Source organism: Aythya fuligula, chromosome 2 (genome assembly GCF_009819795.1).
Source record: "Aythya fuligula isolate bAytFul2 chromosome 2, bAytFul2.pri, whole genome shotgun sequence".
In the NCBI taxonomy this organism is placed as follows: domain Eukaryota; kingdom Metazoa; phylum Chordata; class Aves; order Anseriformes; family Anatidae; genus Aythya; species Aythya fuligula.
In genome coordinates, this window is record NC_045560.1 from 86,795,324 (window position 1) to 86,822,994 (window position 27,671).

A 27,671-nucleotide genomic window follows, 5' to 3' on the forward strand; every position below is an offset into this window, starting at 1 on the left:
CTAGCACTTTGTTGCTCCATATTTCAAACTTTTGTCGCAGTGAAGACAGTGAATTCCATTACTAGGATTGTATGATCCTGGGCTGCAGATAACTATACGGACACAAAAAAAAAATGAAGGAATTTAAATGGCATTAATACAAAATTGTTTACATCTGAAATGTTTAAGATGTATCTTTATCTATTTGAAAAAAATATTTTTCCCCAGCATTCTGCTAGTTGATAAAAGCAGAATTTGCGCTATTTGGCTGCAAGTATCTTGAATCATAGGTCAATTTGGCAATGTTAGCCTTTCTTCAGGAAAGATCTTAAATGAACAGCATTAGTATTCAGTATGCAAAGGTATTTAAGACCTTCCTTCCTTTTGCAGAGTCTGTGTTTACCTGGGTATTTGGTTTTGCCTGGCTTAATAATGAATTCTTAGTCACTAATGCACAAACCTTCAGCAGGATTTTCAGTATTTGGTTTACCTTCATTTGTTGAGTCTGGCAGGATTCACTTGATCCTCAGTGGGCTGTTATTATCTTGCCTAGCATTCTTTGCCACTGTTACTGACTGGAGAGGGCTTTAGAGGTCTTACGAAATGTAAGCAAGAAAGGTTCCTTTGCAGATGACATCAACACCTTGCATCTTTAGTACATGAGTACAGGCAGACCAAGATCACTTTACAGCAAAGAGAAAGCTTTACAAGTACATGTAAGCATATTCCTCTGCTTGAGTACCAGAGAAATAACTATATGCTTTTTATTTAAGATTATAGATACACTTCTAGTAAATTCTTCGAAATTTTCAGTTTAATGGGAGCAAGGTAGAATTCTATTACAATTACTATTACTTCTATAATTTCTTAGTACTGTAATCTGCTACCTAGGGAAAAGCATGAAAAGGAGAAAGGAACCCTAGCAAGGAGGCCTGTAACTTACTTAGCCAGCTGATGAAAACTAATTGGTATACTTTCAATCTTTTTCAGTGACAAAAAACTCCTATCAGTATAACCATTGCTTTGAAAGTATGAACATCCAAGCAAAATATTTTATCTTTATAGCATAATTTATATACTTGCCAATTCACACACACTGAAAAACCCATAACATCTTAATTTGTTTTTGTATCCTATAAACTTTCTTTCTCATCTATCTGATAACTAAATATTTAATTAAATTGTCCTGGAATACTGTGGAATATTTCATATAAAAAGGGCTTTAAAAGCAGAAAAACAGTAAAATCAGGATGAAATTTTATGAAAATTTTTAAGGTGTTTGTATTCCCAGTTCTGTTCAAGACGCTTTTGCAAAGGCAGGAGACTAAATTGAATTAGTAGTCAGTAGAAACTTCTCTCTAAGTCATTGCCTCTACAAATCACTTGTTTGGTACCTGATGAGGCAAGGTTTTGATATGTTTCACCACCAGTGTGTTTTGCCAAACAGATTTCTCTAGAGATAGATACATCATCCAGTGACTAATCAGGTTAACATGTTTAATTGACTAAATCAGAATGAGATTTAGACTAGAAAAATGGTATAGAAGGTGAAGCAATATCTTGATTTAATGTCATTTTAATATAAAAGCAAATGGGAAAAAAATGAATGATTACATAATGTTGTATAAAAGAATGTTAGAGTGAAGCATGGGGAAGAAAGTGAAAGCAAGATCTAATACAGGAGATTTGGACTGGTAGATGATGCAGTTAAGTGTTACGGTTATGTTTAGTGCATAAATTCTATGATGGCAGTGTAAAATAAATGATGCATTGTGCACAGAGCACTACGTATGGAGGAACCAGGCCTAGTAAAGCATGACATGAAATTAGGTATTATAAAAATAATAGAGGCTACAGAACAGTGAAACTAAAATCCAGTTATTTTGATGTATCAGAACTTGAGTAGGTTTTTCCTTATGAATCCTACAGAGGATATACATTTTTTATTTTTTTTTTTTTATTTCTCCATGTTCATGAGCCTATGCCATAACATTTCCAATTCTGTCACATCCATATTGAGACCAGGAGACTAGAAACATCTGTTTTCATATTCCAAAATAGAATTAGCATATGAAAGGGTAACACAGTTATCTGAGGTTTTCAATGTATCTGTGGTCGTAAAATATCACTGGTGCTAACCTATGACTGGTAAGTAAGAAAGTATTATAAAATTGTCAGAAAAGGGAAAAAGAATCATTGAAACTATAGAGCAGCTGATCAGACTTAAACATGATAATAATGCGGTAATAAACTGCAGAAAACTATGATTTGAATGAAAATTTAAAAAAAAAAAAAAAAAAAAAAAAAGGAGTATTGAATGATGCTTAAAAGGAAAATAAGAGTTGGAGAGGAACTGGTAAAGGGATTACTCATTAGCTTGCTCTTAAGACAAATTCTACTATTTTTTTCACTAAAAAGATTGTCAGAAGTTCTTTGGACCAAATAAAAGCACTGATGATGTAAAAGGCACTAGGAAGAGCTCGTCTGAAATACCCTGTTAAATTCTAGTCATCCCTGTGCAAGAAAATTAAACTTAAAACAGGGCATGGGAGATGGTTTGTCAAATTCAGATTCTTATGAAAACAGATAGAAAGTGGTTGCCATGTTCCAATTATAAAATAAGGGAAGAAAAAAAAAAATCTGTGTAAGCTAAAGGGCAGTCTCTACATCAGAGCAAATGAATATAAACTTTCCATGAATTTCGATTAAAAGCTGAATCTTCTTAACTACAAAACAAGAGTAACAACAGATATTAAAGCCCCCAAAATGTTCTAAAATAGATCTTAAAATGTTTTAACTGGATTACATGAGCTGGTCCCTGCAACAACACAGGAAATTACTGGATAACCTAAGAAGTTGAACTCTGCTGTTTTTTCATGGAAATGCATTTATCAAAATGTTTCCATGAGTAAGTGCATGTATTAGAAAAAGCTCTCCCACTATGAAAAATAACAGGAAAATATTTTTTTTTCTCTTTTTTTTTGTAACGTATTTAGGGATTGTAGCAAATCACAATTGATTATGAATCCATTTCATATTGCTGAAAAAAAGAGCCAGTCGCAATGAGTAGTACTAGCCGTGTATGTAAGGTACACACTCTCCCATGTTAGCATGTCTTTGGAAAACTACTCATGAAGTCTGGGGTATAGGAAAGAAACGTAGAGAACCTGTAGAGGTCATAATCCAAAATATGACCCAAGAGACTGAACTGAGTTCAATGAAGACAGTGTCAGAAGAAGAAAACAGTCAGTCTTCTAAGGATGCACAAAAGCTGTTGCAAAGATAGAGTTGACAGAATTGTTTCCAGATTCACTGAGACATAACAAGAAGCAGCAGGTATAAACTACATCAAGGGAAATTACAAACATTCCTGAGAGAAAAGCTTTCCAGTAGTGATGATTTTGAGTACTGAGTTGTATGTCCTTTGGAGTCTGTGAAGTCTGTCCTCTGAGGTTTTCAAGATCATGCAGGACACATCTGTCAGGAATAATCGAAGCTGGTATCTTGCTTTGAGGTAGAATGATAGACTGATAGACTAGCAGAGGACCCTTTCATTTATAGTGCCTATGATAGGGTGTTTTGGATTCTGGGAAAGGAAAAGATTAATTTTACCAAGAGGCCAACAAAGGAAAAGAATGTATGTTTGAGCACGCTGGTAGACTGACATCTGCAACTATGTGAAGTAGTATATAGACATGTTTCAGGACTGGCTTTTTCAGATTCTTGGGTACCTCAGATGTGAAATCTTGCCTCTGTATCAGCCAAAGATACGTCTGTTATGATCCCAGCTGAACAGGAATCAGCTTCTTGGGCTAAAATTGGTGTAGAGCTATGTAATATTTCTGTCTAGTGCAGGGAGGTATAAAAAAGGATGTCAGCTAGGAAAACACTATTATTTTTCACTGCTAGTGTTAAATGGCCATCAGAGATAAGACAAAAATTCCGTTTTGAGGAAAAAGAAATATAAATTAGTTTAGTATGGACTAAAGAAAGAATGGACTTAGAAGACCAAAACAAAACTGCAGTCTGTACATACAAATCATCCTAAAAGAAGATATGCTTTTCTAAAATTGAAATCAATGATGCCTTGTACAACAGGACCTTGTATTGCAATAAATGTACAAAATTGATATATATCTTGTATCTTGCCCTTCCATATATATGTATAATTATTATTTTTTTTCTGGAAGAAATGGATTACAAATTTTTCTTTCTCATGGAGACAACAAACTGGAGAAAAACAATAGCACACAGAAGCATTTCCATATCCTGCAATTTTAGAATTGTCTCCTTCTGTTTTCTAATTTCTTCCATGTTCTTAATATTTCTTTTTAAAGTGTAGTCCGTGCCATAAACTGTCTTTGATATGTAATCCAGTGTTTCTTTCACATTTTTAGCTCTGGAGGGAATTATTCCTGTCAAAAGCTTGACAACAGATTTATTCTCTACAAGTCTGTCTTCTGATGTTCCTTTTGAGACTTCAGTCTCAATATCTGGAATCATATGAATAACCTTTTGCCAGGGGAAATGTAATCTGGCAAGCCACTTTTCAGAACTATGATCCTCAGCATCTAGGATAAAGGTTTATCACTTTGTTTAATTTTGAGGACTCCTATGAATAAAATCAACAGAATTCAATCAATCCTTCCTTTTCTTTATACCAAATGAATCACAAATATTTACTAATTTATTATTCTTTTATTCTCACTTTATTCTCACCGAGATCTCCACATCTCAGATCTGGAACAAAGCATTTAAGTTTGTTATTACATAAAAGCATTAACTAAGATTCCTGCTTTTATAAATATAAGGAAAAACATAATTGTCTTCTTTGCCTGACCTGAACAGCAGTACTTGAAACATATCTTATAAGATTGCAGATTTTCTATGTTAACTCAAAAAATAAAAAAGAAAAAGACCACTGGTATCTAGGTCTGAAATTAATTTGATTAATTTTAATTTATGTCAGTCCACAGAAACTGCGAGTCTGTCTTAAAGTCTAAATTAACAAGATTTTACAAATGTTCTACCCAGGTACCAACCTGACCCCGTACTGGCTACCTTGACAGACTTGTCAGGATCACAGCCCAAAACAGTTGGGCAGAACAATTTTATAAAATTACATAGCAAAATATTCTGTTCAATCAGAGCAAAAAGCAATGTAACTGTATTTAATGCTTGTGTGATAATGAATTTGTCACTTACCACAACACTCTGGACAGCCTGGATGTCTTAGAGCATTCATTCCATATCCTGGATAGCAGCGATCAATCCACACCATTTGCAGAGTACCTTCAATGTAGTATATTTCAGGCAACGGTTCAGCAGTCTTCTTCCTAACTTCTACTTCTTGCTTAAAAAATCTCTCTATGAGGTATTTTGCCTAAATTGAAACAAATAATATTTTTTTTCAGAGTTTTTGATGCAAAGAGGCAAGAATAGAAATAAAGACTGAAGAACATGGGTATGATTTAGGATTTAAAGGACATATTACTATGTTACTTTGTTTGTAGCAGGTAGGTGGAATGGTAAGAGAATAATCTGATATTCTTGAATACATTGTTTTTAATTTAGATAAACGTTGATCAATTAATGCAATATCTGTGAAAGTTTTCATGATTGTATAAATACAACTTTTAAAGCTAATCCATGGCAATTTTGCCAGTATTAAACATCTGTAGCTCAGCATCAATTGTTTTGCAGCTTTCCCTCCTACACAGGTACTATTATTTAGGTCCAATTAGATTTCATACTTTCTAACCATATTAGATATCTCTCTTAAATTAAAAAAAAATATAAATAAATAAATCTCCTGCAACAAAGTTAGATAAAGAGATTATTAAACCAATCAAACATAATCATACAAGAATAATGCTGTTACTCAAAAAGATTTGCACAAATAGGATCCTATATAGCATAAATATTTGTTTCAATCAGTGCAGAACCAGCAGCACAGAATTGCAGAAATATTAGGATACAAGAGAACTCTGCTCTGTCTCATCTACTCCAACTCCCTAGCCAAAAGCAATGTGTATTTTTAAGAAATCCTTATTTTCTCTGATTTTTTTTATTCTTTTTTTACTTTCTTATTAGGTGCATGACATTAGAATATCAGAGATTTTAGTTCATAGTATTTAAACTAAAAATGTGAAATTTAAACTGAATAAATGATATAAAATCTGTAACAAAAAATAGACTGATTAGCAACCTGACAAAGTCTAGGAGTAAGAAATCTCAATACTTTATGTCCAGACAGCGATTCATTTGTATACAGGGATTAATCATATATATAGAAAGCAAAACAGAAAAATGAAAAAAGCGTTATTAGGCTTGCAAAGTTCTGTACACACAGATTACAAAAAAAAAAAAAAAAAAAAAAAGGCAAAAACAGATTTATTTATACACTCTTATTTTGATCTTCTTGTCTGCATGAAAAAGATTAGCTTTGACCATGATCTTTCCCCACAGATTCATTTTTTTTCTTTCTAGTGGAAAAAGCTGCTTAATGAGGACTGCATATTTTAGCCTCCCTTGCCTCTCCAGTGGAATTCCAAAGGATGATTTTCATGCATGTTTCTTGACAATGGGGAGGAAGAGGGAGATGCTTCAGACCAATGTTCAAATGAACACTATACTGAATAGAGGGAGCACCTATAATTGGCATACTGTGAAGGATTTGCTTAGAAGAAGGCCTCAGAAAAACACTCTTCTAGATTGCCTTGAGCTCTCCTTTATATGTCCCTACAGCACTTTAATCCAGGTTGTAGGTGAATATACCCATGTACCACAAAATTTTCTTCAAAATGTGGGAAAATAAAAAAGCTCTTTTATCCACTCGATCATTTCTTTAAAAACATGACCTATCAGGCCCTAAATCCATAAATAGTAGGGGACTTTATCAGCATGTTTGCATGTTTCTGACATGAAACCTGTGTCAGCTTTCTATGGAAGAGTGTTAGGGAACAGCTAAATATGGAGACAAGACAGGAAAATGACTGACAGTACAAAGATGCAGCAGCCAAATAGTGCCACAAAGGCTCAATGTGACAGCATCATTGTTCATCTCCAGTGTTCCAACAGGTTCCTCACAGCAGTTTCCTAACAACTCATCTCTCCTCTCCAAGATATCTTCAGCAAACATACACCTGGCCCTTCTTGCCAACTCCTTTCTCTTTACTTATCATAGAACCATAGAATGGTTTGGGTTGGAAGGGCCCTTAAAGATCACCCAGTTCCAACTCACTCGCCATGGGCAGGGACACGTCCCACCAGTCCAGGTTGCACAAAGCCACAACCAGCCTGGTCTTCAGCACCTACGGGGATGGGGCATTCATCCCCAGTTTCTCAGGGCATCCTGTTCCAGTATCTCAACTCCCTTTGAGTGAAGAATTTCTTCCTTATATCTACTCTAAACCTACCCTTTTTTAATTTAAAGCCATTCCCCCTTGTCCTATCACTACACTCCCTGACACAGAGTCCCTCCCCAGCTTTCCTGTAGGCCCCTTCAGGTACTGGAAGACTGCTATGGGGTCTCTCTGGAGCCTTCTCTTCCCCAGGCTGAACAACCCCAACCCCAACTTTCTTAGCCTGTCTTCATAGAAGTGGTGCTTCCTTCCCCTCCTATGGCAGAAGGCATATCTTCCTCCTGTACTTCCCTTTCTCTTTTTCCTTTCTCCATTAAGAACCTCTGAATTAACAGTTGTTAACCTAGTAAGCAAAAGACTGACTTCTGTTTCTCTGCTGGAAGAGACAAAATCCTGAAGAAAAAAAAAAAAAAATCTTCAAGCAGCTAAAATTTTACCGGATTATTGATAAGATCACTTTGAAATTATGGAAAGGCACTCCATTACAAACAGCATGTTTAGTGTTTATAAGACAGCATATGTTCAAAGATTCCTGATTGTCTTGCTACTTTTCATACTCTTTAACAGACTTGATACAGAGCAATAGTGTGATCTGCCTTAGCCATAAGGGCAACAGGATATTGACAATTTTAACCAAATTTGTATTTTAGTGGATAAATTTAGTGGATAAATTTATGTTTTAGTGGATATAAATTTAATTTATATCCAAATTATATTTAGATATCCAAATTATATTTATATTATATAAAGAAAATTGATTTCTCTATTAAAGTATACTTCATATTTTATGTTGATATTATACTTACTATTAAGCTTATTATTAGCTTATTATGTTAGTTGCCATTTTATTGCTCCATCTACTGTACCTTGTTTAATCTATGAGATGCATCACAAGCACTTTGCTGACATAGTCTGTTGTCTTCTTCTCTGTCTAAGCAAGTAACTGTAACAAAATACAATTTATTTACAGAAGAACAGTCAATGAAATCAAAATTTTTTTATTTACTGGTTTAAGATTCTAGTCATTTCTGATGCAAGAATGTTGAAATTTCTTCCACATTTCAGATGTCTGACTTGCAACATTTTAGAGAAACCACAGTCTTTCCTCTTCCAGACATTATCAATATGTCTACATGTATGTCTAGTTTTTCATATACTTAAATATTTCACAGGAACTGTCATTTATTTGTGAATTGTGATGGTAAGGAAATGTGTAATCCTAGATGCTTCCCAGATTTATAGGTATCTGAATCCTTTCAGAAGAAGTAATCTACTTCTTCCCTAATTACTTAGCTATTATTATGCATTTATGAAGACAAGTTTTGAAACAGTCAGCCAGGAATCCTAACTGTTCAAGCTTCTGACTGTCCAAGCAATTGACTTGAGTTTTCTTTCAAGACCAACTACAGCAATATCTAGTATTTTAAAGATTCCCCCCACTGGTCTCCTCCCCTGCACAAATCTTAGTTCTGTATCTTCACCCCCTCAGCCCTTTCCATCCTCACAGGAAGCCCTATGGGACATTGAACAGAAGGAAAATTTGAAGTATGGACTGAATTAAAACTGTAGTTATATTTTAGTAACCCATTTGCATGGTTCCACATTCCTTGTCAACTGACTACTACTAACGTTACAGTGAAGGCCCAATAAATAGTTTAGAAGCTGCTGGCCTACTCTTCAGAACTCACATTAAATTAATTTGCCATAGTAAGTAGAAAATTATCTGTTAACATGTTAATTTCACTCCTTATATTATAAGCTTTACCTACTTCTGTCACAGAGGTAATTCTGAATGCCAAAAGCTGCTTAGAAATCAAAAAGTGCTAATAGCTCAAGCTAATAACGAATGTGTAGTTTACCACTGGGTTGTATCAAAGTTTAAATCCACTGGAATCTCTAACTGGAGAATTTCTCCTCCTTGATTGTAGAAATGTTTCAAACTATTGCTCAAACATTCTATAAAGCTTGCATATTGTTTAAATCTCACTTATGTCATCTCAATAAATAATTAACCTAAACTAGCTACAGTCTTCACATGTCAGTGCTATTTACTACAAATACAGTCTTCCGACAAACAGCTAACAGTTTCATTACTTTCGTAACTAGTTATATTTAATTTTTGAGAAAATTTAAATTGTAAAATGGAAAGTGGAAAACATGCAATTGGTATTCTTTTTCAGAAAGGTATCTTCTCAAACTGAATGTCTTGATACATAGTGACTAATCTAATTCAATAAATGGAAAGAATGAAAAAATAGCCTTTTTAGAGTTGAAATAATTAGAAAGAGTAAGCTCACAACATTTTTACATATGCGATCTTACATATATGCAGCTCAGCAATGACCAACTGCATCTCTTTAGGTTTTAGAGATCTCTTTTAATAACATAAAGTAAATCAAATGAACTACACTTATATAGGGGCTGCATCACATGTTCTTTCAGACCTCATTCACAGCATAAAGGAGCTGAGACTTTCTTTTCACATGGTTTCAGTGTTCAGAAGGAATATTCTGAAAACACGCCTCTATTAAAAAAAAAGTTTATATTAATATGAAAATGTATTTTTAATACCTGAACTTTATGCAGTGATAGGTAACTAAGAAACTGTAAGGTCATTTATGTATAAAGACACTCAAATATCAGTTATACCATTTTATTATTACGGTATATAAGGACACTCAGTAAGAAGCCTTAAATATTCCAGAATTCAGTGACATCTGCCCTCCTCAGCTCGGTGGGGGGGGGGGAGGTGAGGGGGGAGCACTCTGTTGTGGAGTGTAGCAACAGCACAAGAAGCAATTACCACCTCCAGTGGTGAGGCACTGGAGCAGGTTGCCCAGAGAAGCTGTGGATGCCCCATCCCTGGAGGTGTTCAAGGCCAGGCTGGATGGGGCTTTAGGCAACCTGATCTGGTGGGAGGTGCCCCTGCCCACAGTGGGGGCAGGAAAGGGATCTTTCAAATCTTTTTCAACCCAAACCATTCAGTGATTCTGATTCTAAGCCACCTAATTATTTGCTTTGAATAGGAAGGAAACTGAAAATACCAAAGTCAACCCAGTATACATGTATTTGACAACTTAATCTCATCTGGGTCTCCTTTACACTCCTGCTGTTCTTTAAAGAACACTAAATTTTGCACTTGTATTATTGCCACTTAAAGAAGGAAAGGTACTGAGATTCATCTCATTTAACCCCACAGCACATTCATGGAGGGATTTATATACCTATAATAGGTGCCTAGAGGAAGGTCATCTAGGGAGTTATGGAATACACTGTAGCACTTTTCTTCCCATGTTAGTGCGCATTAAGGAACATGATAAAGTTTTATGATAAAAAATAAAAAACATATTGATCTATCCAGAGCCATAAAAAGTTCTGAAGCTCTTATGAAATAATGTAAAGGACACATTTTTGAGTACATAACTATCTTTTTGCTATTGACATCGATTTCACATGCAATACTTTGAACAATCAAAAAACTTTAATTTTAAATACTTACAATGCTTTCGGCATACAAGCAGTAAAGTCCACTAGCTATAAAAAAAATAACCATTATTTAAAAGCAAGGCAGATTTTTACCTGAAAATGTAAAGAACATTTCATTCTGTAGACCTCCTCTCTGCATTTTTACATGATGGCATTCTGACTTAATTAAGATAACCTCACAAGAAAGTTCAGCAACAAGCTTGTTTAGTATCTGAATCAAGGCCTTCTCAAAAGAAATATTATGGAAACTATTGCAGGGGGCTGCGTGATACCGTACTGTCAATTCATAGTAATACTGAGGATCAGAGTAAGCTGCAGGAAAAAAAAAATACAAAAGATGATGAAGAAAATGTATGAAGTAAGAAGAAAAAAAAAAAAAAAAAGTAATTTATATACTTGAAAATAAAATTATTAATTGAAATCCTTAATTTATAAGCAAAACCTACTTTGAACCCCCACAGATTTTTTAATGATACATAAAATATACTGGGCTACTTAGAAATGCTTGACAGAGTTATACAAATCCACATTCTTAATTATATCCATAGGTAAGTCTTGCTGTTTATTGCTGTATTTTTTTTTTTTTACACCAACAGGAAACTACAGTAGAGGCATCGAGAATATGAAAGTTAAGGTTAAGAAGCATATTACAAAATACCCTGTAGTTTGTGGTGCAGTATTTCGTCTTATCCTTTATCATCAGTTATAGTAGTGTATCTAACATTACTTAGCTATCACGTAAGTATATTAAAAAGAGTAAAAAATGAACAGAAATTCCTTCTCTATCATTGTAAGTACCTGAACAAGCTACCATACAGGTATGAAATTTACTTTTCAGGAAGAATCACTTATTTCAACTTTATTGTGAAGCTAAATGCATACCCGGACATCTTTTACAAATATATCGATGTACCATAAAATGCATATTTTTTTTTCATGGTAACCACTCTATTTACATAAAGCTTAAGACCAACAGAACAAAATGCTAAGTTATTAAATTAAAAACAGGAGTGAAAGAATGAAGAAGAGAGGTCAAGGTGTGGGTAGAATAGAAATAAGAAAGCAGGGAGAGGTGCAAGGAAGAAAGAATGGAGGAAGAGAAAACAAACCAGCCGAAAGAAAAGAGAAAATCACAGGATGGCTTGGATTGGAAGGGATCTTAAAGATCATCTAGTTCCAACCCCACAGCCATGGGCAGGGACGCCACCCACCATACCAGGTTGCCCAAAGCCCCATCCAACCCGGCCTTGAATACTTCCAGGAATGGGGCATCCACAGCCTCTCTTGACAACCTGTTCCAGTGCCTCATCATCCTCGTCATGAAGAATTCCTTCCTTACATCTAATATGTATCTCCCCTCTTTTAGTTAAAAGTCATTACTCCTTCTCCTATCGTTACACTCCCTGACAAAGAGTCCCTCCCCAGCTTTCCTACAGAACCCCTTCGAATACTAGGATAGCTGCAGAACATGCAATTAAGACAGCTCAGAAGATCCTCCACCTTGCTTTTGAGTCCTCCTTTTCCTTTCCTTTGCTGCTGCATGTTCTAGATCTTTTTGTATTTGTATGAAACTTGAGTTTTGTATGCTAATATTTAGATTGGATCCCTATTGAAAAATGTAAGACTGCATTAAGTAAACTTTTCCATCAAAACTCCTTCAAATAAATTTCTTCCTATCCAATTCTGTCAAGCAAACTAATTGCTAAAAGTCATAGGTATTCTACATTAAGGCTACTGAGGTCAAACTCAAATTAATTTACATTGGAGGTTAATTTAGGTTATTGTGCTCTACCAAGCCTTTAAATGAGCACTGGTATGCATTTCAAATTTAAGATCAGACACCGTTCTGTTTAAGGCCATAGGAACTCTTGCCTACATCTCTACAAGAATAAATTTCTATACTTTAGGGAAGAAAGAGAGAACTAGTAATGAATGACATTGCCTTTATAATAGTTCGCTTTCACTTCATCAAAGACTTTACCTCCTGACAGACAACTATGTAATCAGAACAAGAAAGAATGAGCTATGAATATTATATAATTAAATGATACATACTTTATATTTTAAAAACACAATCGGGTAATAATTAAGGCATTAATCTGGTGTGAAATAAATCCATATGACTGTGCTAAAGTTAATCTCCTAAAGAATAATTCAATTTAAAATCATAGTATTTTTACGTTGTTAAGGATTTCTGCCTATTCAATTTGTTGCGTTTCATTATGTTTTATGTTTTTTTTTTAAAAAAGAACTGTGTTCATACATTTCTCAGTACACCACTGAGCTTCATCTAAGGCTCTGTAAATGCTGTTAAATGAACTGCCTGGTAGCAAATGCTAATAAAAACAGTTTATCCAAAGAAACTGAATGTATTTACCTCCCCAAGTTAAGTTCCAAGTAAGTACTACTTACTAATAAATAGCAACACATGTTTTAAAATAAAATCTTTTTGAACATAAGAGCACACTTACCGAGGTTGATAACTTACCGTAAATAACATATTTTAATAAGAGTTTTTTATCAGGTTGTGTTGCTGTTAACTTATAATGAAGAGTACAATTGTAAACTCCACTCAGATGAGATTTGAAGTGTCTCAATATTAAAGTTCCAGTTGGTGATATTTGCACACTGCTATTTTCTAGTAAACACAGTAATAAAATAACTTTAGCTGTCATGATGAGAAAATACATAAAGAAACAGTCCAAATGGTTATTTACTCTTAAACTGTATATTAATATGGATTTAGCTGAAGGCATAGGAATCAGAAACTGAAGTTTAGAGGGTGTCAATCAGTTCAGCTTTACACAAATATTCCTTATTGCTAATGTGTTTTTAAGTTTTGGTTCATGAAGCAATCCTAGAAACCTGCTTTTTTTTGACCTACATCTATTATAGTCTCTCCAGTATCCAATTCCAAGAGCAAAAAACTCCCATAATAATAATAATAATAATAATAATAATAATAATAATAATAATAATAATAATAATAATAATAATAATAATAAAAGTGATCAAATAAAGGTGTTTATGTTGTAATTTGTTTGTTTACTTTAGTAATTTTACCTTTATATAGTTAGAGAGTAGTAGCCTCTCAGTCTTCAGTCTCAACCAATCAACTAATTACCAGCTGGCAATGTTTAGCATGCATTAAACTTGAAAGTACATAAGCAGGACAAGAAGTTCAAGTTAAACGAGTAGTGTATGACAGACATTCCAAAAAAACACATCATATTTGTATGCCAAAATTAGAACTGTGTATGCTTAAGATTGTAAAGTAATCCTTCTGTATGGTAAGATAATTACTGTTATAGTAGCTTAAGTCTTAACACCACTCCTTAGCTCAAGACAGAGAAGAAGTGGAATCCTACTTTAAAGGACATATTATAAACATGGCTCTTATAATTAAGTTTTTTTAAGGAAAAAGAAAATAAATATTTGAGGTCAGACTTTGGGCACTGATGTTGAGTCCTATGTAGTCGTCGTTGTAGGTTACATGATGAGAGCTGATGAGCCCTTTCCTGACTTAAGAGCCCTCAGGTAGTGCCAATACAGATAAGGGTTCCTCAAATAGTAGGATGCAGCCTATCTTGCTGGCAGTTGTCAAAGTAAACCTTGGGATTAGAGCAGATTAGAATAGATTTAAAGGTAAAATACTCACTTTGATAAAATATTTTGATAATGGATTTTTTGTTCTATTTTTGGAGTAAAACAAACAAACTAACTAAAAAGCTATATTTAGTATCCTAAGCAACTTAGACATTTATCTAGTGCATGGAATTAGTGTGGTATGAAAACGTATTTTATACTGAAAAAAATCAATGCTAAGGACTTGAGATCTATACTACAGACATCTTAGTTTTTTTGCTTCAGATCAGTCCTAGTCTGGTTTTACAAACTGACCACTCATTATCACTCAAAGCAAACCTTTCCAATTAGCTTCATCCAAAAGGAATACAGTCTGTGCAATCAACAACCAGTCCACAATCCAAACAAAATGTAAGAGGGTAGGGTCAAGCAATTCACTTCAAAGCCACATTTCTATTCAAACTAACATGTTAGTGTGGATGCACACTGATTTTCCTGGGATGAAACATTAAGAAAGGGACTGAGGTGAGAGAAAAAAAAAAAAAAAAAGCAACCCGGATTGAACTGCATCTTTTTACACACTTGGCAGCAGGCTGTGGGACCACTTTGTTTCTCAAGAACCTATTTAAGCTTTTAGTCAACTTAGTTTTGCCACATATATAACTATATTTAAAATAAAATTTAAGCACTGGTAAAAAAAAAAAGAGTACTATTAAAAAGACTGGAAGTGCAAATTCTTTGACAAGAAAGGTTTGGGATTCTATATTAGATTTTCACACTAATGGGACACTGTCTTTCATTTTTGGGGGTGATGAAGAGGTTTTTAATCCTCTGATGAATTACTCGGGATGTAGTTGATGTGTCTCTAAACTAGGATAACATTTGCTACTGTAGGCTGAAATAGATAACAGATTAATATGGTCAGAAAACCATCACAGATTTAAGAACTGTAGTTCTAACTATTGGCATGTTCATCTGCCCTGTGTGGACCAAAAGCAACATCACCTGGAGAGCAGGAGCACTTTTAAGATATATCACAGTTTTGCTATATTTAAAAAATCTATTACTAAATTAAAAAGACAACAAGAAGTCCACAAAAGACAACGTTTGGAAATGCAGTGAAGAGATTTGGTCACAAGTATTTTTTTGAAAATGCGTCAGCAGAAATAGTAAAGACTTCTTAGAAGTCATGGATTTTATTTTAGAATTTTATTGTACCTTGAACAATGGATGCTTCACATAACAGAAAAAAAAATAAATATTAATCATTCATTATTTTAATTGTATGTCTATGTGTAAAGGATCTCCTATTGGATCACAAAATCAAAAGCCTGTGTTGGTTTTGTTTTTGTTGTTTTTGCTTTTGTGTTTTTGTGTGTGTATGTGGGGCGGTGTTTCCTAGTGTTAAAAAAGAAACCGCAGTTAAAATTCCTTGCTTCATGAGATTACCTGGATGAAAACTGCCTACTCAGATGAGTAGTCTAGACAGGACTCAACAGTCTCTCAGGAAGCATGCAGAAGTTATCAAAATATCATGAATATACAGATATGCACATCTGCTAAAAGCATCTTTGTTCTCCTGATTCTCCTTCCTTCCCTCTCCTCAGAACTGCTAGATATATGAACAGTAGGTTTTAGAAAATCTCGTAATTGACAGGCTGAGTGTGGGTATTTAATTTTTAAGTTGCTTTTGAGGTTCTCTGTTTTACAAAACCATAGTATACACTTTTTTTTTTTTTTTTTGCCTGTCAAAGGACATAGTCGCAGTCTTCCCAAACTTCTTTGAGTACATTAGGTAGCAATGTGTATAAAAAACTGTCCTTTAAGTCCTTTAAGTCCAAATTCCTAGGTTCATTTTCACAAAACTAGAACAAGCTTTCAATGACAATTTGCATTAGCAAATAGTCTAAGAATGAGATGCTTTCTCATCTTTTCTGTTCTATTTAATTGTTCAGGACACCACCAAAAGTGATGTTTTATGCAGTGAAACTTGAGGATGCAGAACATAAGAAGCAATTATTTTTAATCTTTTTCATCCATTTAAAGTGTATTTTGAAATACTCTTATTGTCAGACAGACCAACAGCTGATGTTTAAATACTTCAAAGTACAATTTCCAAATCTTAATAGAGAGGAGTCACTATACTAACTGAAGAAAATGGCTTGTTAATTTTAAAGTTGTAATGATTTTAAATTACACATCATGTAGTATTTAATTTTTCATTACTGTTTCAACAATACATAACTAGACTAGAACTATCTGTGATCAAAGTGACTTGTTCAAAAAATAGAACTGTTTGTTAATGACAACAGAAAGAAAAGAGTGTTTACTGCTGTTTGTGAGTTTTTTATTGTAGTCATGATGTTCGATTTATATAGTCAGAAAAACTTTTGGGGCACAAAACACCTTCTTAGGGTGTGTGTCGAGGGCTTGTCTGTCTGAAAAAGGATCTGATTTTTCTACCTATGACTGTTAGCACAATGAAAAATAGGTTCTCTGCCTGTAGACTTTATGCTTAAATAATTGCATTTATTTTGAAGTGTTCCAAAAAGCATAATTTTGTTAGTCTTTCCTAAGACTGGATTCACTATTCCACTTTCCTACTGAAAGGATTCTTCTCTGTGAACACACTGAAAAATTATGAAATAAAATATCATGCAATTTTTATGAATCCTAATTTCCTACTATTATGGAGATACATGAAAATACACAAAAAACAAGGATAGAGTTCTGATAGACACCAATATAGACTAACAAGAAAGCAAATAGGATTTGGTAGCACTGCCATTGTAAAAGAGTAAATAGTTCATAACCTAAACAATAAACTAAGATAGGAAATTAAACAGATTTATAAATTCATCGTAATGTACAATATACTTTAAAAATACAAGTATGGAAATAGTACTAAAAAACAAATGAGATATATACGGAAGTAAATAAAAAACATAACTCAAAGCAGGTCATGACCTCTAAGGAATCATTATGTGAGAAAAGTAGTAAATGTACAAGTAGCCCAGCACATTTCATGGAGAGATTAGTAGTTTTCATGCTATAGTAGCAGATTAGGACAATGACTTCATTAGATGCATCAGCAAGAGTATAATCAGCAGTTTAAACTAAGTGATTATTCTCTCCCTACTCAGCACTTATTTGGGCACTACTGAACACTGTATCTTGTTTGGACTCCTCAAGACAAGACAGATACTAACAAAGTGGAGCAAGTCAAGCAGAAAGCCTGGGACATTGTTAAGGAGTTAGAGGACAAGACACAGAGAAAACTGGGATTTTTATCCTAGAGAAGTGTAAGGAGGGAATTGCAGTGCTTCACCACCTAAGGGGAGTTACAAGAAGAATAAACTGTACCTTTTAAGAAGTACATCCCAAAAGGGTAAGTAGTAATGATGACAACTTGCAATACAGGAAATTATGAGTGAAAATAAGAAAAAAATGGAACAAGTTGCACAGAAAGGAAAAAAAAAAATCTCCATGGATAGAGGTCAAGGCCATAAGCAACTTCATATCTGAAGGCAGCCTGTCATTGAGCAGGAGGTCGGGCTCAATCTCACAGGCCATGACCCTATTACTCTGTCCTTACAGAACACTCTCAGCTGTCTCTCAAGGCAGCAAAGAATGTCACCCTCAGCATCTGTTGTATCCAGCATGCCCTGCTCTGCCTTGTACTCTTTAGAGAAGGCAACATCTTCTACAGAGATCTGCAGATCTGTTTTATTTTGGTTATCCTGAATTCTTAAAATAGAAAGTTAATGTATCTGATACACATACAAGCACGAAGTATCCTCAGTTAGTTGTTCTCCATTTACATTCCCACCTTTGTAGACAACATGCTTCTTTTAAGGTGAAGAGGAGGAGAAGACAGAGGGTGCAGGGGGCCATGTAAGAACATAAATCCTTACCCGAAGAAAGATAACCACCTGGTCCATTCCACCGGAATATCGGATCAATCAATTCTGAGTTTCTCAAATGATTTGTAACACATAAAATACGTGGACTGTTGTGATCCAGCTTGACATAAACCTTCACTGAAAGAAGTTTATTATCATTAGGATCAGACATTTACCAATGCTGTCCTAACATTGAGCTATACATTTTTAACACAGTAGTTCACAGATGATCTTGAATGGAGTTCTAATTTTGGCACTGATCCTGTTATATCTACATCAAAATAATACATAAAAATAGAGAGCATTTTTTTTCTCTGGACAATAACATTAAGAGAATTCTTTCTAGCTCTAGGTTTATATGGTTGTGTAAACAAGAACCACAGTGCACTGTAACATCCTCCTGAGTGGAGTATGTCTCTTAGTATGCTCTTATATGCATGGGCTTCTGCAGTTTACTGTCTCACTTGGTATCTAACACACACATGAAGAGAGTAGAGATGCACCATGTTAATCTAGAACGCTCAGACTTGGAAGCTCGCTGTTTACTTTCTATTCTCAATTGGCGTTTACCAATGCACTACATACCTAAATATAAATATATATGTTTATATTAAAAAAAAAAAAAGAAAGAAAAAAAAAGGTTTTAGTGCTGTACCTCAATAAATGGTGAGGTATTTTTCAATTCAGAGATGATGATTTAAGAAGCAAACTGAGTAAAGTAAGGATGTACTTAGTCTTTTGTCCCAGTAAAGCAGGTGTGCACGTCACATGAGATTTGCAGTGTACACGTGCTTCCAGATCTTTAATTGCTTCTAAAAATGTCAAGATCAGTGTGGTCATAATCACTCCCATAATATACATGATTTCAGTGTACAATTTGTTTTATATCCCTTCCTAATGACATTTTGCAAAGCACTTGTGTTCTTCAGAAGCATGGGATGCTAGATTATAGTATTCTGAAGTTGAACGTATCAGGCTATCCTAAAGCCATTGAAAAGCTACAATTAATATAAAACCACCACCATTATTGCACTGTGGTTTAGAGAATCTGACTAATAAGTGAAACAGAATCAAATAAACAAATTACTATTTATTTTACCACTGACTATTTCAGATTCCCCGCAGGTGGAAAGCAGTTTAGCTAGTTGTTGCAGGAAGGGATTAACATTCAGAATAACAGTTTCCACTTTTTCTTTATGGCAAGTGGCAGCAATGGTACCAGTTTTCTCTCCCCTTCAAGTATGGTTGTTTCCTTTCATTAAAGAACGAAAAGCCACTTATATTCACAACATTAAGTTGCTTAAACAGAATACAGACTTAGATATTAACATTTAATATAGAAAAAATAAATTCAGAATTTTGATAGTCTTAAGAACAGAAGGTATGTCCATCCCAGCTAATAATTCACTTGTTACTGTAGCTTCTGTTGCAGAAAACAGAAGAATATCTTTTTAATTTCCAATAACATATCATGGAAATAAATGTCATTTACAGGTGCAATTTCAGTTTTTAACCCAGAAGCATATAAATTAATATGAACTCTACATATCTATGCAATTGCAGGTGTGCTGACCATTTTTCATTGTAAATCCTTAATACTTTTTCTCAAAATTTACTAACATACTGGTTTTAATAATAGTCCACTGCAGAAAAATTATATAGATTGCATATCTGTCCCACCTTGTATTTTGTTTTTTATTTCCTCATGTTCATTTTGCTTTGTCTTATAGCAATCTACAACATATTTATATATCCATAATAAAAAGTAACAAAATTGCGGTGTCTTTGTTACTGTGACTTGCCAAATGGTAAATTTTTCCCATTTTCCCACCACTGTAAATTTCCATGACACCTTTGTAAACATTTGTTGTAGGAACAATATAGAAGTAGGGAATCTGCTAGAGTACAATGACTGATAAAATCTCTACCAGGTATAAATTTACTCTTCTTGCTTTTAAAATAAAATCTTATACATGTAATTAAAGTTCTTTGTTTTTTTTTTTTTTTTTTTTTTTTTTTTTTTCTTAATTCCTCGAATTCTTTCTGTTATAAAAATAGAAATAAATCACTTGAGAAACTGATCCAAAAAAGAACATTTATGCCAGGTATTTCAACAGTTCAGGATTGGAATAGTGTAGCACTGTATTTAAGCACATTTTGGTAGTCAAAACTCAAAGTACTAGATAATGCCAAGCATCTCACAACAACACTGGAGCCAAGTCACATGTACTCACAATGGGTATCAAAGGGAAGGTGTAAACGGTCTTTATTAATACAAAATGGTTTAGAAACAGAGTTGAGAAAAACATTTTAATTGTGCTTCCTAGCTTTCAAATTTCCCTTTTGCAGTCACATTATGCCAAGTTTACAGACCTCAGTCAGAATCAGAAGACAGAAAAACTAGACAAAAAGGATGAAACCTTCAGACCACTCAAAAAAAACTATTTAATATTAATCTTTAAATAATTTCGTAATGGAAGGTACTATCAGAAACCTTTAAAAAGAAATTATTTTCCAGAAATCTTTTACCTTTCAACAAAAACTAATACATCTAAGAAAATGCACCTCCAAAACAATATCAAAATATGTAATTTTTTAAATTCTCCTTGTACAACAAAAGTTTTGGAGATTATTTGTGGGTATTCACACTGCTGAACTTGTTTACAAAAACAGATGCAGAACTCTGAGAGCTAGCCAGTGGTACAGGTACAAAGATGTTATCTCACTCAGGTAAGTTTGATTATCCAGTATGTTGCTGCCCAGCTATAGTATATCTCCCTGGTACTAATATATTGTCTTTCATTCTGGTTCAAATAGAAGAAACTTGACTCTTTCTCCATCTGGAATTTATATGCAATAGTGGAAAAAGGGAAAGGAGGAGAGAAGGATGGAGGTAGGAGATGGAGAAGGAGATGGAGAGGGAAACAGAGAGGGAGAGGGAGAGCAGAAGCTAATTTTTCTAGCTCTAAATACATGAAAATTGCTTTGCCTTACAGTAAATTTTATTTTGCTTACCTTTGAAAGGCGTGCTTTCATTTGTTTTTGACATGTTTGTTCCGGATGTGAGAAAGGAATAGAAATTAGGAAAATATTCCAGAAACTATGCAAGTTTCCTAACTGCCAGCAGTATGAGGAAGGAAGCAAGGGAGAAATTAAAGGACTATACTTTCCATAGGTGTAACTCACAGAGAGGAAAATAATTACACAGGTTTTTGAGCTCATCTTAATTTGCATTGAGTGAGTACAAGAATTTTCAAAGTTTTAACCACCAGTTTTAAAATGTATCTCTCAATTTACATTTGAGCGCTATTATCACCAGGCAACTGCCTCCATTAAGGATAGCTTTTTCTCCATCCAGAAGTTCTTTCCTGAATCTGAAGAAATAGACACAGAGGTTTGTTTTTTCAAAAAAGGGGGGAAAAAATGTATTTGTCTAAAGACAATTCAACACTAATTTTTTTATTTTTTATTTTTTTTGTATTGCTCAGTCTGAAAAAACTACTTGTGTTAACTTCTTATGTAATAGTCAAGTTTGGAGGAATGTCCTGCAAAGACCGATGTACATTTTCTAGAATTCAACTTGGTTTTGTCTCAGTTTTGTTCTTCTTTCTTATACAGTAAGAGCCCTGTTGAAAGAACGATATTACTATTCTCATATTCACAGTAGAAACTTTTTTGTTGTTTGTGGTGGTGGTGGTTATTTTTTGTTTTTGTTTTTGTTTTATATATGTATTTTATAGTGACTAGAGCTCATAATTTCTTGGCATGCTACTAGTAAAGCTGTAACTGTAAAACACAGATAGAGAAAACTATGGGGAAGAGTCTTATTAAAATCAGACAATGTGCATTACAGAGACAGCAACACAATAAGCATATGGCACGAGGAACTGCCTCTTTAATGTAATTTTCATATTTTCCAATAATTGTCTAATTTATTAAGAAAAGAAAATGATTATACTATATTCTGGAGTTGGATGGATTTAATTTAATGAACAATTAATTCGTAACACTTCTTCATTTTTATTGTAGAACATTAACATAAGCTTCAAATCTCAGGTTCTGTGTACACAAGAAGTAAAATGAAGTAGGCATGCACAGAATGGAAGAAAGCAGTATTTCAAGGCAAAAGTCTTACAGCCAGGATGAAGAATACAAATAACATTGTTATTTTATAACAATTACGGAAAATAATTATTTACCTTGGTCTCATAAAAATTATAAAATCACTATAATAAAAATATATTTCAATGGTAGCAATATGTGCTTTTATGACCTATTATTAAACATACATGTCAGTTCAAAATTGTAATTAATTAAACCATTTGAAACAATTAAACAACAAGTAATATGATGGAGAAGGGCATTTCTGTGGTAAAAACAAAATTGGTATATTCTAATTGAAATTTGTTATGTTATGTTTAAAGAAAAGTACCTGGAAATATGATGGATCCCACTATTTTTAAGCTATTGCGTCTTGGCCCTGCACTTCTTAAAAATCCCTGTGAGGGTTGAACTGTAAAAAGATGAAACAATAACATTAATACAACACTCAGTTTCTCTCAAAAAGCCAACAGCATACTTCAGGCAATCTAAACCCTTTATTAGACTTGTTCTTCAACAGATTTAGTAACTGTCTAATGTCTTATGCAAGGCCTGTTCCTCACAAAGGCAACAAACAGAAATTACCAAGGTTTGATATACAAAAGCATTCTGAACAATACTTAAGTTTAGGCTTAGCTTTAACCATACTTTTAAGTCTTACACAAGAACTATCATGATTTAAATTAAGGCTGTCCATAATGGGGATAGTGAGGTTAGGTGCTATCCAAAATGGGGATAAAACTTAACTGCATTGTTATCATAGACGCCATCAGGATGTCAATCAATCTGCACACTGACCATTAATGAAGCAATTAGCTTAGGTTTTGATATTATTGTGGTTTTCCTATTTTCCCCATTAAATTAAAATACAAGGGGTTTTATGGCTACCTTAATTTTTATTTCTTCTATTTTAAATAGAGATTTTTCCAAAACTTTCATAATGATTGAAAAGTTTTGCAAGGAACACAAGGCTTCCGAAAGAAAACTGTAAAGAAGGATCTTTCAGTTGCAGTATCAGGTGGATATTCTAGTGCAAGTCATATCTGAGTTTCTTTTACAGATTTTCCAGATACACAGAATTTAAGGCAGCAGAGAGACCAGTGGCTAGCAGACGTCTCAGCATTTTGCGTTCTTTGTCTCCACCTCCCGTTTGTAAAGAACATGGGTTACTGTAAATTAAGGTATGTTTCTGATTTCTAGTTCTTTAGAACTCTGGGAAAGAAAGTAAATAACATAGGACTCTACAGTCTTGAACAAAAAAGATGGCAATAAAATATCAAACGTAATTAGTAGCCACTATTTTACAAAGATGGGCTAAATAGTTATGTGGCACCAAATCAGTGCTTGCTGCTAACTTAGGCTCAAGTCACCAGGCAACAAATAGTTGGGTAAGCTCATTTTAAATTAAGGCACGTATTGATGCACAAGAAAAATGATTTCATTTACCTTGACTTGAGCAATAACAGGAAATTATCAATTCCCCCATCTAGTATTAAGTTGGTAATTGTACTCCTCTACCATACAGTGTTGCTATAGAAAACAGAAGCAAGGCAGGCTCTCTAGCTGGAAGGTAGAGATAATCAAGGTAAGTTAAAAGAACTGTCTATATTCATCCTTTGAGAACAGAAGCAGAATATTCTATTCAAAAAACTTAGGGAGCAGGAAGAAATAAAACCTTGCTGGAGAAAAAAAAAAACTAAAAAATGAGAGAAGACCAGGAGTAGTCTCACATATGATGGATTACTGCGATTAACAGTTTAATTTATTTCATAATAATTCTTCACTAAGTACCACTTTTCAACTTTTTTTGAGGAGCAAAAATTTTTTAATTAACTTCATTTTCTCTAAAGACCTGCAAGAAAGATTAGAGGGTTTTTTGTTAAAAAACAAAGTGGATTAAAAATTTCTCACCTGAATATTTATACTGTCTTCCTGAATTCTGCTACACTGGCAAAAACTAAACTGAGTTTTCACTAAAATTCAGCTCACAGAAGCACATGATCTGATTCTCCAGGAACAAATATCAGCAGGTGTTTTTATTTCAATAAAAGCATACTGATTTATACCCATTTATAAATCCTACCTGAAACACAGCCTGTTTTTAAATTCTGCCAGTATTAACCATCCACATGATCTCTACATATCTAGAAAAGTTAGGACAAGCACTGCAAACTGACAACACTTTTTATGGGATGTTTAGGCACTAAGCAGGAGTCAAGTAGTATTTTTTTTTTTACAATAATAATTTACACCCAAAGATGGAGCTCTTGAACTGCTTATATGAGAAGAACTAGAAAAAGCTGAAGGAATGGAGTTAGTTACCAGAGGAAGATTATGTAAAACTACTGAAATAACTTTTCCAGTATCTTTAATGACATCACATGCTAGATTCTGAAATAGTCAGGTTACCTGCTCTTTTATGTGTATATGTTTCATTTGCACATCAGTCCTTTCACTCAATAAATGTTTCTGTCCACATATGAATCTGAATTCTCAGACATCCTTTCCCTCACTTTCAGATACTTAAAATGCCTTTAAACATTTTTCAAAACGTTTTTCAGGTTAACCTACTTGAATTCCTTTGCTCTTCTCCTAATCACTTTGGTTTAAATGACACTTCCTGCACCAGTCTCTAGCACAAAAGATCTTCTCATTCACACTCTCTATTTTAAGAGTGCTATGATCAGTTTAAACAGATGCTTATCATAGAAAAGAAGTATTAAGAGGTCATTATGTTCCACAGAAAGAGCAGCAAAAACAATAAAGGACAAAAGAAGTGCATCTACTGCATTTTAAAGACATTAAATGCACAATCAAATCTCTTCAAATTACAACTGCACTTAACAAGCAGTGGGAAAAGCTAAAGTTTGGGGTTCTGGGGGCTTTTCAAGAGAGAAAAATAAATGTGGCTTCTTAATTAATTCCCATGTAAGTTTTTCAGGCATCCCAATGCACTAGAAATGCATAGCATAACATGTGATCCTTCCTTGCATTGTACGTCTTACAGGTGTGTACAATGAGCAAGCAATGGGTTGCAGATGAAAACAGATGATGAAAAATAGTTATCTATCACTATCTGACACAGGAAAATGGGGCAATTCACCCACAAGTCTGGGGTGATTCAAGCCTCTTCTGACTGAAGAGCCATTCCAAATGACTGGTTATTACTGGAATTCCAGGGTGTATTCTTGTTACTTGGGGATTCATTGGGCAACTTTAAGATCTTCTGGAATTAAATTCAACAGTTTTATTGCTACCTTATGCCACGGAAGTAGGCCAAAGATTCCACAGGGAATTCAATTTAAGTGTAAAATGCTAACCTGTTCTGATGCGTTTAAAATCTCCTTGGCTGGAGTATAAAGTCAATCCAAAGAAATAGGTAGTACCCAAAGCAATAGAGAAATGAAGCTCAAGTATTGCTAAGGGAGAAATAGGAATAAAGCCTATAGGGGGAAAAGTCTCAACACCAGGCGGGAAACAGAGGGTGACTGCACTTGCAGACCCCCAGCCCCTGCCCCAGGGTCATTACAGAGGCTGGTTAGGTTAACAATGACTGCACGAGCACAAATTCATACACCCAGCTCACCCAAAAAGAATGCCGTTCCCCAGCACTGAATTTCACATAAAGTAATTCTGCCGTTCCATAACACATTTTATTCCAAATCTTTTAGTCTTCAAATGAATGCTACGGAAGCAAAATTTGTCATCTTCAAAGTTAATTTATCAGAAAATTCAATTTGGTCTGAAAAGCGCAGGAATTAGAGTTTAAAATGAGACTTAAGGAATTAATTAATCAATTTGCTAATTAATATGAGACTGTATTGCTAGAATGTTCAATTGGCATATTTTTGTTTCATTTATTTAGAAATGAAAATTCTACAACATGATAGTTTAAAAAAAAAAAAAAAGATTTATTTAAGTTATGGTAATTGCTAAAAGTTTTTTCAAAGCAATTATGTTTTAAGATAATTTTTGTAAAGAGGTTTCTGCACCAAAAGACTGTATAAATAGCAGTGCTACTTACTTAAGTTATTTTTGCTCAATCATGCTAATAGTCAAGTGTTTTCCTATATCCAAGTATTTTAATTACAGCTGGCATTTCCAAGCAGCCTACTGATGGTGTTATGTCGAAATATTACCATTTCTATTACTAGAAATATGAAAGTTATATAGGAAAAACTGATGTTCAGTTTCCAATCTGTCTCAGAATGTTGAAACCTTTTGAAAAAACAAACAAACAAACAAACAAAAAAAAAACACACAGTAATACATAAAGTATACTATGCTTTTGCATTAAGTATGTTACATTTTTCAAGTCAGCCTTTATATTTCCCCTCTGACAGTTACACCACTAAAACATTTTATAACTTGGAATACAAAGTTAATTTTTAACTAATTTTAAGTTTCCCTTATTGTGAAGCTAAACAAAGTTAAGTATTCTATTCCTTCAGATGACATAGGCAAGTCAAATGTAATTTAGACATTTTAAGAAACATGCTCCATGTTGTCCTCCAAGACATTAATTACTCACTTATGGAAAAACACACCAGCCCAAACTGCAAGAATTAGCAAATAAAAGAAAAATAGTTGAAAAGGTGTATATTCTTTAAATCAAACTAAACTCAGACTATATTAATAACTCCCCAATGCAACAAAATGGAATGTCTATTTTGGAGTTGATAATGTCTATTATGCTTGTTAAAACCTGGGGCAGAAGAAATAATACAACAGCAGTGTTTCAGAGAGTATATACTGAAATACTGTGAGAAATACTGTGTATGATTTCCCCCCCTTTTTTAATTTATTTATTTATTTTTTTTCTTCAGAGCAGGACTTTGAGCTTTACCCTTAATCTCATTTATGGAAACGGCCCTATAAAGGCATTAGTGAAACTTGATCATAACTAGATTGGCAAATAAAAAGATCCGGCACGTATGCGTAATACTGTACAAATTAAATAAGCGAATGTAATGCCAGCAGGAAGCCTAAATGAGTTACTACGTTCAGACTTCCAAACCTCATCTGCCTTAGCTGACAGACAGCAGCAGTGTTACACCCGAGCCATCCTGCTGTATCAGAGCTTTCGGCACCGAGACGCAGCTCCTTCGGCTCGGTGCCTTGGCTACCAACTATTCACCAGCTTGCCTATGGTGCTGCTAAATTACGCGGTACCTGCGGGGGCCGCCAGCAGCAGGACGAGGAGGAGCCCGAGGCGGAGGTGGCCCCGGGTCCCCGGGCGCCCCTCGCCGCCCAT

General features: G+C 34.2%; 1 protein-coding gene across 1 annotated transcript; it reads right to left on the minus strand.

Annotated features, from left to right (window-relative positions):
• On the minus strand, nucleotides 1-27,671 carry ZPBP (zona pellucida binding protein). The gene is made up of 8 exons (XM_032181105.1): nucleotides 27,590-27,671; nucleotides 22,749-22,829; nucleotides 18,329-18,454; nucleotides 13,318-13,467; nucleotides 10,923-11,141; nucleotides 8,210-8,286; nucleotides 5,185-5,362; nucleotides 1-92 (listed from the first exon to the last, which is right to left on the minus strand). Exons 1-8 carry the CDS (start codon nucleotides 27,669-27,671, stop codon nucleotides 1-3), a joined length of 1,005 nt encoding a protein of 334 aa, XP_032036996.1.